Source organism: Notothenia rossii (genome assembly GCF_949606895.1).
Source record: "Notothenia rossii genome assembly, chromosome: 7".
Lineage (NCBI taxonomy): Eukaryota > Metazoa > Chordata > Actinopteri > Perciformes > Nototheniidae > Notothenia > Notothenia rossii.
In genome coordinates this window covers 77,411,268-77,426,263 of record NC_136905.1, presented here as the reverse complement: position 1 = coordinate 77,426,263, position 14,996 = coordinate 77,411,268, and the positions used below count along the sequence as shown (strand labels likewise).

General features: G+C 39.8%; 1 protein-coding gene across 3 annotated transcripts in view; it reads right to left on the bottom strand.

Annotated features, from left to right (window-relative positions):
* The window catches only part of atrn (attractin), a 138,449-nt gene that overhangs the window by 121,800 nt on the left and 1,653 nt on the right, over positions 1-14,996 (bottom strand). For all 3 annotated transcript variants that reach the window (XM_079692010.1, XM_079692011.1, XM_079692012.1), the window contains exons 2-3: positions 3,896-3,979; positions 115-228 (exon numbers count right to left, since the gene is read on the bottom strand). In XM_079692010.1, coding sequence (XP_079548136.1) covers positions 115-228; positions 3,896-3,979 — 198 coding nt within the window. The remainder of the gene's footprint in view (positions 1-114; positions 229-3,895; positions 3,980-14,996) is intronic.

The following is a 14,996-nucleotide window of genomic DNA, read 5'->3' as shown; positions in this document are numbered from 1 at the left end:
CTCCTAGCTAATTCATGTTGAAAGTAAGTGCTTAAAAAACAACATTTCCAGGACATCTACTCCGCACAGGGACTACTTGTACAACGGACTGCAGTGAACCCACAGTAGACGTACCTGAAGGCGGCGAGGAGGGGGGCGTAGATTGAGTCTCCGTCGTACACGTACAGGTGGTCCCAGCTGCATTCGGTGGCAAAGTGGTTAAACCGTAATCGGAGTATGGTGTTGGGTCTGGAAAACAACACACAGGAGAAGACAATGAGAACTTCTGAACGGGGTAGGAATTGAATCGAAAACATTTTTGTTATTGTTCCTGAAAGAGAATAAATTGGTTTTTTGGAACATAGAAAGGTGGATAATTACCAGCTGAAGTGGTAAAGGCAAAACATTTTCTACCTACGACTAAACTTCACTTGCATCAGCTTTATATTTGCATTAAATCACAGTAAAAAACTGTTATTTCAAATTCATACGATTTTATTAGGTGATTTGTTACATTAACGGACGTAACAGAAGGTAAACGCCAGCTCTGACAAGTGAAGAAGCCGATATAGTAGGTTACATTTAATAAGGCTCATTTTAAAAACTGTGCAATATTAATGTATTAACCCTCCGTGACATTTTCAGTACAGCAGAGAGACCAACAGGACAAAGTAAGCTTGTTTAATCAGTTTTTGATTGTAGACATGAGATTGTTGAAAATAACTCTGCTCTAACACGGCAAAATGAAATCATTCAAAAGTGGAGGGAATGACACAAAGGCCTATTTAGCTTTCTCTACTTTGAGGCTACAAGAAGTACGGGAAATGTTATGAATGGTCACATTTATGTCCTTAGAATTTGATTTATTGAAGCGCAGAGGGGCTCATCCTCCCTTCCTCCCTTCCTCCCCTCGTGGAGGAATAGGAGCAGCCCCGAGGTTGGATTAGAAAAAGAAAGCTTGTGGCTTGTTCGATTCATTATTTACCAAAGAGCGACTGGAGATATCTGACAAAGAAACCCCTCTTTTAAATCACTCCGCTACCCATAAACACGGCTTTATTTTACTGATCATTTCACTGCCTTTTCTGTAAAGTCACTTCAGGCCACAGCAGGCACTTAACGGCAGGGAAAGCATTGAGTGAATGTATGTACGAGGCGATATAATTCCCCTGTCATTCTGATGCATATGGTGGACGTGCCACTGCATTAACCTCATGCTGAGAGGTATGGAGAAAGCATATTAAAGTGCCATTAGTATGTAATGAAAACGCTGAACGATAGCGATTACAGAAGCCATTCAGGAACAGGAAGGTCAGAGGTTCAAGTCCCTGTAACATCCACACGTCCTGTGCAAGGAAAAATGAGTTTGACCTCCTGAGCTTCGAGAAAACTCACTCGTGTTTAATCGTCCTCAGGAATGAAAATGTTGGCGAAATGCCTAAAATGCAAATGCAATCAGAGAGCTTATGGTTCGGAAGAGCTGCTGGGACAAACAAAAATGAGAACCATGGCTCTGAATCGATACTCTGTCGCGTGGTAATGCTGACTAAAACAATAGAGAAGGAGTATTGGATTCCACACAGTTACTTTGCAATTCATTTCCATCCATCAGCTTCAGCCTAGTGTATAGTCCTGATGCTGGAGGGTTTCTCAGTGAAGGACTGCAGTGCAGACTGTGTGTGTTACCATCATTATGAGCACCCTTGAATTATTGACTTGCAGCTTCTCTTTTCACAATCCATCCCTCAGCTGTGTCCAGGTTATCAATTCTGTAGCCTCTTTTTCATAATGGTAGAAACTGATTTAATGGATGAAATCAATGAGAGAGTATCGTTTCGTGTGGAGTGTCTGCAGACTTTGCTCTGGCTTCTTAAGAGACTCGATGCGTAGGTTGTTTTTGTGCATTTTAAAACACTAATTATTTTTGGATAGCAGCTTATCATATGGAAAATATTCTGCTTCAATCTAGACCAGGGGTGTCAAACTCAATGTTCACCACATTAGCATTATGGTTAAACTCAAAGGGCCGGTTGTAACTTTAAGACGATATAAATACATTAAATAATGTATTATATTACATTATTGCCTCTGCTTTGGATTATTATCGGATAGGGTAATAACTTCATAATTAACTACGTCTGAATGCAGAAGTCTAGGGCAAATAATTGCAATTCTTTTCAGTGCGCATGTCACAAAATGAGATGCATTGTGGGACATGTTGTTTATTGGCAATGTACTTCTGTAAAATGGCATGTAACCGTATAATAAACAAAGCATGACATTAAGGATTTTGGGAGATGGCCCTGTGGGCCATCTAAGCTAATTTACAGATGGCCCTGAGCCCAATAGAGATTGCCCTGAAAAATGCGCGCGGACGAAATGACGCACGAAGGGTTTGGGGGGCCTCCACCTAGAACATTTAGATTTTTGCAGGTCTTAGATGCTGTCTGGTGCATTCTCTAGACTGAATTATAAGATGAACCACCACAATATTACAATTTCAATTGTATTCTTCATTTAACTTGTTTGTGTTTGCTCGCTTGCATGCCCTGCATAGCTATAATAAATACTTAAGTTGTTTGTCAAGACACTTTCCATCTGATGAAGGCAAATGCCTTCCCAGATGTAAAAAAGTAGAAAACATTACATGCAGTTATAACTGCCAAAACAAACATTATTTACGCTATTATGGCCCCTGTTAAAAATGTTTGTAATGTTATCTACTGTAAGTTGGTCGAAGGAATGCCTCCTCATCCAGAAGCTGACCGAGCAGACCCGAGCAGCCGAGTGCATCCGCGAAGCACACACAATGGTGACGTCAGAGTTCCCGTTAGCAAGCAAATCTAAATCTCTTCGGTCAAAATGTCCGGTCAAAATAATTTCCCTTTAGCGCAATACCGCTTCAGTTGCGCCACTTATGTGACAGACAAGAAGAGTATGTGACAGACAAGAGTAGTCCATTCTAATGTGTAACACTTAATGTGGAGAAAGAGATGTGCTGTGTGGGTTGACTGTGCGTTGATCTGTTGGTAATGCCTCAGGGTTCCGGTGGGCATGTAAACAAATGCATAATGCTGCGCTATACTTTGTGGCCTCACCCGGTTGCATAGCGACACTTATTGTTTAGGTCACGGTGTCTTTTAATAAGCAGGTAGTCATATCATTAGCTAGAACTAGCTGGATCTGATCGATATGGACATAAACGCGAGTGAAGTCTAATCTGACGGGAGAGAGAGATCAGCTGCTGCTGACGAGTCGACACGCAGCTCTGCATGATCACATGCAGCGGTGAGCGGACAAAACACACACTTCAGGTTAGTGTGTGTAGCTATTCCACACACTATCACACTTATCACACGTAGCTATTTTAATCACCTCTCAAACTACCTAAACTAGTTATAGATATGTTTAGTTTTACTGTCGGGTCACTCATTACTGGATCCGCGAGCTGCATGATACTGGTATAATAGATTGCCCGATCGGGCAACCAGCAGGTGAGGCTTCATGGCCCGAGCTAAATACTAGATGGCCCCGGGCCATCGGGCAGCCCTTAATGTCGAGCCCTGATAAACATATTATATTCATTGCAAGCTCTTGCGGGCCACATACAATGAAGTCGCGGGCCGGATTTGGCCCCCGAGTCTTGAGTTTGTTTTTTTACTGCGGTCCAAAAAATATTAACTTGCTTGCCTGACACCTGTATTTAGAGTTTCACGCAGCAATCTACCATCATAAATTGAATTAATAAAGAAGAATAAAATCCACTTTTTACCCCATTATTTGAAGGATATGATCAAAAAAGACTCAAAAAAAATAAGTTTCTGAACTAACAAAGTGGTTAAAAGAAAGAGTAGCATAATTGTTGTAAAGTAATGTGCTGTTATTCTGTGCTGTGTTGGATCTGCTTCCTACTCACTGTCCCTCGATCAGCCAGGTGCATTTGGTCTTGTACTTGTAGTTCCCTGGACCGTCACTCAGATGACCAGAGGGCCCCGTCAACCTGAGAGAAAGAAGATAGACAAGGTTACAAATTAATATGTATAACGGTTTATTCCTAACAAGCTGAAACCCAGGAAACGTTATTCTGTTGGAGGCAGTGTTTCCCACAGAATTTGATTATATTTCTGGGGGCACCGCACCCCCACCCCACCCCGGCAAGAAAAGACAAAGGCCCCTTAACCTATTTGGGTGGCCCATGTATCCACCCCCCCCCCCCCCCAAATAAGAAGGGGGCCCACCACAAATAAATCAATGTATGGGAAACACTGAGAGGTGTAATGTGAAATAAGTTCCTGATAGCACCCCTGAATCCCCCAAACCGCAGCATCACTATGCTTTATGCAAGAATGTTCAACATATACTGATACGTTTGACTGGAAAAAATGTGCCCATATCACATTAAAAAGCAGTATTAAAAACAAGAAAGAAAGCCAAATGACTCCCTTTAGAATTCATCATGTTTTGTTGTTCAATTAAAAGATGTATTTCTGTCATACTTATGTCATGCAAAAATAATAAACCACTGAAACAAATGAATTAGGGTGCAATAATGTATTAATAATACATACCGTCTGTCCAAAACCCAAAACAATTATTATGGTGTTCCCTGACAGATGTATTCTCAACATTTACAACCATTGAGCAGTAAAATAATAACAACACTTTAAGTTTTTATTATGATGAAGCATAATAAAGAACAACCATCTGTACATGGAACATGTTTGGAACTGAACTGAAATCCCACGGGTATTTGCCCTTTTTTTAAACTCTCAGGCCCGTTCTGTGCTAAAATGATGAGAAAATATTTTGTTATTTATCTTTAAAATACTGAATAGAAAAATGTCACGCTAGAAGTTGTTGCTAAGAATACTTGTGTAGTAGCTTCACAGAAATTAGTACACAAAGAGTTTTTACACAAGAGCCTGTCAGCAGAGAGGGAGGTAAACAATAACTTCTGCCACTTCAGATTTCATTTAATGCCTGGTGGTTGAGCAAACAGTAAATAAGCCAGCTTCAGGGTAAATGATTAAAGCTCACTGCAAATTATTATGTGAGGCCGACACCACGACGGACAGCCGCACAGACTCAGAGTGGAGCACGGCGCCCGGCCTGTTATTGCCTGATCAATTCTTGCCTGATGACACAGCAGAGAGCAGCTGAATTACACAGGGGGCACTTACATGCAGCCAGAGATTGTATCATTACTCATGGAGGTCTCAGGGTGCAATGACTCTCTAAAACACACCCAGTCACAGTCTGCCTCCAAAACAGTCTCTCAGCACCACTTGGTTTTAAAGTCTGCAGAAAGATCTCTGCATTACGATGTTAATAATAGGGTAGGGCTTTTTAGGTCCATATTCAAGGACTGTACTTTGTACTTTCAATTCTAACACAGGGAAAGGGTTTGAAATGAACAATCTAAATGGTGAATGGTTAGTTAGTGTGCTTTCTGTCCTGAAAGTGATAACCAAACATGGAGAAGCAGTGTTTAGTTATTATGCTCTGTTTAAGTGGAACAAACTACCCAAAAAATTGCAGGTACGTTTCCAACTCTCACTTATGGATGAAGATTTTTTTTTGCCACAACCTTCTATTAAATAAAAAAACGTTTCATATCTTATACTGCCAGTTTTTTTGGCTTTAATGACTCATTAAAAATATCCAATGAACTTAAATGTCATAACAAATGAGTTTATGTTGCACCATTTTTTTTGAATGCTGTAAGGTTTTCTGTAAGGTACTTTGAATTGCCTTGAAATTTGCTGTATAAATAAACTTGCGTGGCCAGTTGGGGATAGTCTTTGCAGACCATTGATGTACAAACCAGAGTTCCCGTTAGCCGGTAATTACCGGACTATGACAGGTAAAATATGCTGAAGACTGGCAAATCTAAATCTCTCCGCTCAAAATATCCGGTCAAAATAATTTCCCCTTAGCGCAATACCGCATCAGTTGCGCCACTTATGTGACAGACAAGAATAGCATGTGACAGACAAGAATAATATGTGACAGACAAGAATAGTATGTGACAGACAAGAATAGTATGTGACAGACAAGAATAGTATGTGACAGACAAGAATAGTATGTGACAGACAAGAATAGTCAATTCTAATGTCTAACACTTAATGTGGAGAAAGAGATGTCCTGTATGGGTTGATTGTGTGTTGATCTGTTGTTGGTAATGCCTCGGGGTTCCGGTGGGCATGTAAACAAATCCATAATGCTGCGCTATAGCCTACTTTGTGGCCTCACCCGGTTGCATAGCAACGCTTATTGTTTAGGTGTCTTTTAATAAGCAGGTAGTCATATCATTAGCTAGATCTGATCGATATGGACATAAACGCGAGTAAAGTCTAATCTGAGAGAGATCAGCTGCTGCTGACGAGTCGACACGCAGCTCTGCCTGATCACCTGCAGCGGTGAGCGGAACAAAACACACACTTCAGGTTAGAATATCACACGTAGCTATTTTAATTACCTCTCAAACTACCTAAACTAGTCATAGATGTGTTTAGTTGTACTGTCTGGTCACTCATTACTGGATCCGCGAGCTGCATGATACCGACGGGCTGTCAGGAGAGGGAGAGAGCGCTCCGTTTATTATTCCCGTGTTATTGTAAATTACTGTACACTTTTGAATAATGTAGTTAATCTACTATAATTAGTTTGTTTAATATTGAATCATATCAATTTGTTTTAAATCTCAATAAATTAAAAAAAGACCTTTGACCCGCACTTTTCGAATTTGTCCGGAAGATTTAAACTTTAACGGACATTTTGACCGGCAATAAAATATTCTAACGGGAACTCTGGCACAAACACCTATATACTATAACACACCACAGGAGAGGGATAACCCCAACAAAGTAATAGTAATCATCTAACTAGTTGTTCTATGATACAAATGTTAAACGTTACATAACTTGTACTGCACAATCATTTTGTTTACTTTGTGAGACTGCTCCATAACATCACTTTTATGACGCATGTCATCATTCTACCTGGAACGTCATCAATTGAACAAATATTGACGTCGTCCAAATTGAGTGCTCATGCCCATCCCCACTAAGTAACGATCTACAGAAACACTTCCTATTTTAAGCATGCCACTATTCAGCCCATATTAAAGAAAACTTAGATCCGGCCCTGCCCGTGAACTACAGGCCTATATCAAAACTACCCTTTCTGTCTAAAGAGAAGGTTATGGCCAACCAACTCACTGTTGCATTGGATAGGCACAATATTTATGATACATTCCAGTCGGAGTTTCGGAAAAAGCACTCCACTGAAACGGCTCTCGTGGGGGTTTCTAACTTCTGATGTGGGTGATTGCTCTGTGTCAGTACTTCTTGACCTAAGTTCTGTGTTTGACACTGTAGACCACCATATCCTGATCAAGAGGTTACGTGACTGGGTGGGCATAGCACTAGACTGGTTTGCATCATATCTTGCTGACAGAAGTTTCACCGTCTCGATTGGAGACTTTGTGTCGGACTCCTCTCCACTGTCCTGTGGTGTCCCGCAGGGCTCGGTCTTGGGGCCTCTGTTATTCTCCCTATATTTGCTACCCTTAGGACAGATCATAAACAGATTTAACATTAAATATCACTTATACGCGGATGATATCCAGCTCCACATTTCATTCAAGCCTAGTGAGGCTTTTAGGATGTCTAGGCTCTTAGAATGTCTTCGTGTTATTAAGGACTGGACGGCAGATAACTTCTTACAACTCAATGCTGATAAGACGGAGGTTCTGGTTGTTGCACTCTGCCCGCTCATCTACGGTCTGCTGACTCAGTTGATTCCTTTAAAACTAATTTAAACACATTCCTGTTTGGGCAGGCGTTTGGGTAACCGGTGTGCTTGATTTTATTCTATTTGATACTATGTTTTTATTTGGTTTTCATTGTGTTTTTATCGTGTTTTTACTGCGTTTTGGTGCTTTTATGACTTCTTAACACATGGCTTGTGTGGTCATTTATCATTGTACGATTCCTATGATGATGTTTTATTCTTTTGTCAAGCACTTTGTGACTTTGTCTGTGAAAAGCGCTTTATAAATAAACTTTACTTACTTACGTTCATAAAGTCAGATCTATTACACATTTACTTCTTTCCACTTAATTAATAACCAGATGTTAATCTTTCAAAACTTCAGCAGGAATTGGATTAAATAATCATGATCAGAACATTGGGATCCCTGTTGAGCATTGCATAACACAGTTTATTTTGGCACCCAGGCAACAAGTGATTTGAAACTTCTTGTTATTGAAAACTTCGCCTGCAACCATAGCTGCAGAGGGGTGGGCCGATAGCCCAACTGAGTGGGCTCCAAGTCCAGGGCCAAGGGTGTGTGTTGTTAAGTTAACGACAACTTTACAGGCCAGACTTATGACTCGATACTGCAACAACGCTCCTCTGCAATCACTGTGAGGGATGGACTTGGAGTCAGAGTATCAGCAAATAAAGAGTTTAAACACTAAAAACGTAACTTGCTGTTAATCTTTACCTAATTTAACACTGAAACCACACATGAGGCTCTGAGTGTTGCTGGCTCACTGTTTCAGAGTACTTCCACCCACTTCTTTTCTCACAGCAGGTCTCAGCGGTTAACTAACAAGTACACTAACGCTGTAATTACAGATCTCTCGGTGATAATGCAGCCCCGCCTGCAGGGACTCTCTAGTCACAGTCAACATAACACACAAACAGCTCTTATCTCCCCTGAACTCAACACAACATCAACCAAAGGACTCACGCTGTTCCACTGAAAACAAGTTCTAATAAGGTCATGAGATCACTCAGAACAATGCAAACAGATTTTCAGGAAAGACAAGTTTCTGCTAAATGTAAAAAAATCTAAAAATGATAGAGCATGATAACATCTTGTCCCTGACTGACACAAATATATTATTGCAATTTACAAGCATGAGGCAGTAAAATCATAAAACAATCATGTTTTTCATTGTGAAGAAGCAGCCATCTGTATCTGGAACATATTAGGGACCGAAATTAGAATCAACCAAGAGCAAACTGAACTAAAAGTCAGCAACTATTTCCTAAGCCTACTATGAGCTTTTGACGAACATCCAACAATAAAAATGTAAAGAAATTACAAAAAAAATTAAAAACTAAATTCATCAACCATGTTAATTATCATATAAAGCGAATAAAATACATTTAGATTTGCAATATATAATCATTGAAATTGTGAATAAATAAATGATAATTTAATTTAATCATTCAAAAGCTGCTTTTCTTTTCTTTGTAATGCATGTCAACTTTCAAGCAGTGACTTAAATATTTATTTGTTCAAGGATCAAAAAAAGTTTTGGGGAAATTTGGTATAAAAATCTGACCATATAAAACCGTGTGTTGAAAAGGCCTGTTATGCTGGGATAGGGGTGGGCGATATTGAAAAATATATTATCAAGATATTTTTCAAGCAGTATCACGATAGACGATATATATCACGATATATATCACGATATTTTTCCATGTCGGTTATTATGGTTATTTTTCAAGCTACTTAACAGTACAAAAACCTACAAGGTAACAGAAACTAAAACAAAAAGGAGTAACAGACCAAGATACCATTTCAAGCTGGTTTTATTTCTGAAATGAATCCCTGAATGAACAATTCAACATTTTGATATGGCTTCAAGGCACAGTTTCTCAGTATCAAAATGAACTTTCTGAGGTAGCACTAGCAGTGCACATCAATAAACATGAAAAGGAGGGTAAAACATAACTAAGTAAAACATAAAACATCAATGAGGAAAAGTCTGTGCCAAACAATTAAAATGTAAACTTTAGACTTGAAGTGCAATAAAAGACTTTAGCATAACTGAAGGGAAAAACTATATAAATACCTTATTGATCAAATAAAATATAAGCCAACAGAATCAAACAAGACAATAAATAAAGTGCAATACTGTCTGAATCCTGACTAGACAGCTTTAGAGCATGTCTTTCAGATCAGTTTATTTTTTATTATAGTTTTTGTTTTCAATTTATTTTATTTTTTTTATCACGATAGATAAGATATCTCTGAAAAAGCATATCGTGGAGACCTAATATCGTCACGACGAAATATAACGTCATATCGCCCACCCCTATGCTGGGAAGTGATCTGGGTTTGAGTTACATTTAAAAACATTAATGTAGTTTATGGACCCCCGTGCAGCATTAGAGAAATGTAGTAAAAACTGCAAATGTATCATCTTAATATTAAAAAGGTCTTGAGATCAATCATTGGCCAGCCAGTGTCTGCACTTCCTGTTACTGGACCCACATTGATATCAGAGCCTTTCAACAACAGCCCTTTCTCATGCAAACAGTGCTCTCCCTGCAGAGCGGCCAAGTGCTCCACAAATGGCAAAGTGGCGCAGCATGAGAGCAGAGCAAACATGATTTCTCATTGAAAGGTGACAACAGTCCTTTCAGTGCACAGACTGAGCATGATCAGACTCAGTGAGGGGGAAGCGGCGTCTCCCTTCAGACTGTCTGAGCTTAGTGAAGCAGCCGATATGAGATTTTAAATCAATTACGGAATATTCGGGAAGAAATTACACTTTTATTGAATTGTTATATCCCAATTGAGTGTTGAAAAACATTAGATAACCTCACATGATATTGCACGCTAGCAGGCAGAAGCATTCTTTAATATCTAATGATTTTTTTTTACGACCCAGGCCCATCAGGAGTTGCTTGTGTGGATTTTAGTGAGGTGCACAATAACTGCGCTCATAAGCATCGATGATAATCCACAATAAAGATGCTATCCTCCCATGTTGACGTTTGTTAAATAGATACATAAGATAATACAAAGGTACAAAGGTAGCAGCCACGGAGGAGGAGAGCTGTGAAGCAAACATGGCCGCCAATAAAAGTCTACAAAAGGCTGCGTGCAAGTGAACATTTCATTATGAGGAAGTGGCTGCTTTCGAAGCTACTGTGCTTTCACACCTCAGGGTTTTGTTTGAGTTAGGGTTGCAATACGAAGAGAGCTTTTTAATCTACGCTAATTTATTCTTTTATCAGCCTTAAAAAGCATCCCATCTCCACTCACACCCTGCAGATACACCTCATCTGCACAAACAAAATGTTCCCTTTGATTTTCAGCATCACAGAGCAGCTGAGTGCAGATTATACCAAACACCAATCACTATTGGAACTTAGAAGACACATCTCCAATGTCGGACTAAAATCAAGGTTTTGGTTTCAATGCTGTAATGTTCAAAAAGCTCTATTCTTCTCATACTGCCTGTACTGCAGCACCTCTTTTCACCCTCTGTCTGAAACCAGAGCCCAGTCTGCTCTGATTGGTTAGCTGTCCGGCTTTGTTATTGTTGGTTGACCTCTTAAAGATGTCCCACCCCTTAGACTATCACGTGTAATGTGTTGGAGCACTAGCCAAAAGTAGCGCAACTATTACGTAATGATGTCACTATGTTGCGAAGGTAAACCAATGAGTCCAATCGAGGTGTTTCTGGCAAGGGGTGGGGGGGTTGGCTGGGTGTGGGAGAGAAACTTTGCAGACCATGTACATGCACAATAACCTATTAAAAAAACACACTAGAGGAAAGTGAAAACACCAACACGTTTTAGTCCTGGCTCATGTAATTGGTGAGGTTCAATGAGATTAAAGATTTCTGTGTGGAAAATGGCGTCACTGCCATCGCAGCAAAGCATAGTCTTTCTGTTCATTTGTTAGCAAATCCATCCATCCAGTAGCAAGCTGTAAAACTTCCTAAAGTCCATCTTTGACTCAGGATGGGGCAAACTTTTCTACCTCTGCATCAGTAAGCTAAAACCCAGAATAAATCAGTCGAGCAGCAGTGGGGGCCATTACTCTCTGCAGAGGGCAGTCTGGCCGCTCAGCAGGCCTTCAGTGGAGCGCGGTCGGCCTTCAAACTGATCCAGAGCCTGAGGACGGATGAGGACTCGTAAGCAGACTACACAAGAGACAACACTTCAAAACAACAGTTCATCTTAGGACGGATGCATCTGTACAGCATCAGTGGATCAAATAGTGTTTAAAAATGCATTTGTCATTTTCTAATGATATTGATTATACATGGCAGGTATGATTTTAGATTGTGATTGATTTAAACAAGTAATATATCACTAGAAGAAATATTGAACATTTGGTGTTTTCTTTTCAATTTGGGCAAGGAACAACTTTTTAAAAAAAAGTAACTCCTCATCCATTTGTCATACTGCCATACAGATCATATGACAGGAACATATTTGTATTCACATCGTGGTATTGGTTTAAATCATTTTGCCATTCCCTGACTAAATCTACTAATAGAGTGCCATGGGAAAGCTACACAGAACCACAAGTAGGAATTTCATAGAATGAAAAAGAAAATCTTATGCCTTTAAGACAACAACCAAGCACACTAATCTGCTTCTGCCCCCCCCTTCTTGGGCCCTAATGGATGGCAGGGACTCCATCTTGGCAGGACCCGTCCACAGAAGGCTGCTTTTACCCGCATTCAGCCAGCCTTGTATGGTAGTATTGTCTGTATGCTAAACACAGCCTCATACCACAGGCTCTCCCTAAAAAACGATCGTCCCTTTGACCGCGGCAACAGAACAACACATGATGATCTGCTATCACAGAGCTGAGAGTTTACTGTTCCCTTTAATGATAATTAGGCCCGACACTGATAACGCTGTACACAAAGCCTGGGCTGCTGAACATTATGCTGTAGTGTCAGAGCCCACTGTGTTATTAGTGAGGTTCAGGGTCACACTACCACTCCTCCAGCAGACACGCAGCACCAACTACTCTGACAGAAGGAAAGACAGAGCTCCTTTTTTTTGCTTTTCTAACACGAGAGTTTTAGAAAAGAAACAGACAATTAAATGCTGCTCTGCCGCTTGTTAAAGGAGAAGGAAGAGAAGGTGTAATAGCCACAGACAAAGTCAAAGTTCCACTTTAATAATCCCCACGGAGACTTTTTATCTTTGGTCAACTAACGCCAGCTTTAAGGGCCAGCAGCTTGAGTATACAGATGGTTATAAAACGGCAACTTTCATGATTTCATTTCTTTACAAGTTCACAAAATGTCTGGAAATAATGAAAAAAGCCCATTACAGTTTTGCACACACAAAAAGCTGTCCATACAGACAAAAGATATTCAACCAAGTCATAGAAAGCAGAGAAAAGCACCACACCATTTGAATATTTTAGAAGCTGGAACCAAACAATGTTTGTCTGAAAAATAAATCCTTCCTAAGAAATGATGTTGTGTGATTTTTTTTAAATCAATCAACTGGAGAATTAATTATTTTATCTAGTTCCCCTTTTCTTGTTTCTGCCTTTAGTAACAATTATTGACTGACTGTATACTGGAAACAGAATAGTAACAAATAAAACATTCGTACAGTATGTTGTCTTGACGTGGTACTGAAAGAGTATCAAGTGTGTCTGCAGTACAAACCAGTTTACATGTTCTATAGACACACCAGGAGCAATTGGGTTCAGCTACATGCTCAAGGACACTTGTGTTGAAAAGAATACGTTGGGATTTAACTGCTAATTTTGAAATGAAAGGCCAAACCCCTCGGCACCCAGACAGAAAGCAACATGTACATAACAAATCGAAAAATAATGTCTAACAATTTCAATTTGGCCAAACAGACTATAGAGGCAATCATTATTCTTTTTATGGACATTATTATTATCAAAAAGTACAGGGGCAAACTTAGTGGATATTTTTAAAGGGACAGCTGAAGACATGTTTCTATAGATTAGCTTTTTATAAGCGACTTCCCTCTTTTAATCATTATTATTCTTTATTTTATAGGTTTTATCATTGTATTGTATTTATTCGCTCTGTCTTATGTCTCCCTTTATTTTACTGAGAGGCTTATCCGTCTTGATTATTTTGTATTTTACTATAACACCTTTTAACCTCCTTGTGTTCCTCCTTGTATGTTAAATATGTTTTATGCTGCATGTGTGCAACAAGGTGTTAATGTTTGACCTGAACTACATTTCTGTTTAAATGTGTGTTGTATGCCATGTTGGTAAATCACTACGAGGTGCACTTGAACACATGTGGAAAGTGCTATACATAAAGCTTTTTTATTATTAATCATAATTAAATTAAATGAATCTTCAATGGCTCCACTTGAACTGGGTACCAACAACAAGCCACCATGTTTCCCAGGATGCAGCTGGTGATGATTTCCCACAGTGATAGACTTTTCAATAAATACTCGAGTGCAACGCCTCCCTAGTTTTTAAAACCACGTCGAGCGTTTTCATCCAGAGAGCACTCATCCCGCTGATCTGAAACACTAGAAGCTCAGCAGCCATTCAGAATCCATTTCATCTGTTCAGATATGCTCAGGAATCAGCTGTGCTAATGTGGAAAAAGTTCCCAGCTTCTCTTTGCCTTAACCATGACCGACTTCTGGCTAAGCATTACACAGCCGGCCCCCCACCAGCTCTGCTTTTACAACCCCGCAGGCTGGCACTGAGCTGAGGCAGCATGACAGAGAATATAGAATTAAAAAAGCAGGGGGAAAAAACACCCCGGATGCCCTTCTAAAAAATATATATATGCAAGCGAGGGCACACCCTGATGGGACACATTTTATGCTAGCTCATCACAATGCTGAGAAAAATCTGCATACAACCCACAAAAAAGAAGAAGAAGAAGAAGAAAGGCAGAAGCATAACTTCTCAGTTTCATCTCAAATTTGGCAAAGGGAAAATGAATGTGGTTGTTTTTCCGTGGAAGGATACGCAGAAGGGGTTGAATCGCTTATAAACTGGCACTGATTGTATCTAAAAGAAGCTGTCATCAAGTAGTGCTGACATTCACCAGCACAAACGCCATTAATGTGAAGTGACACTTGAATGGGCACAGAACGAGATGTGCAGCGCTGATTGTCTGAATATTCTCAGTAATCGATGTTTGACACCTTTCAATTGCATTCTGCGATGGCCATTACACGGAAAGTAGTGACACTATCCTCTGTCTAAGTATGGGTGA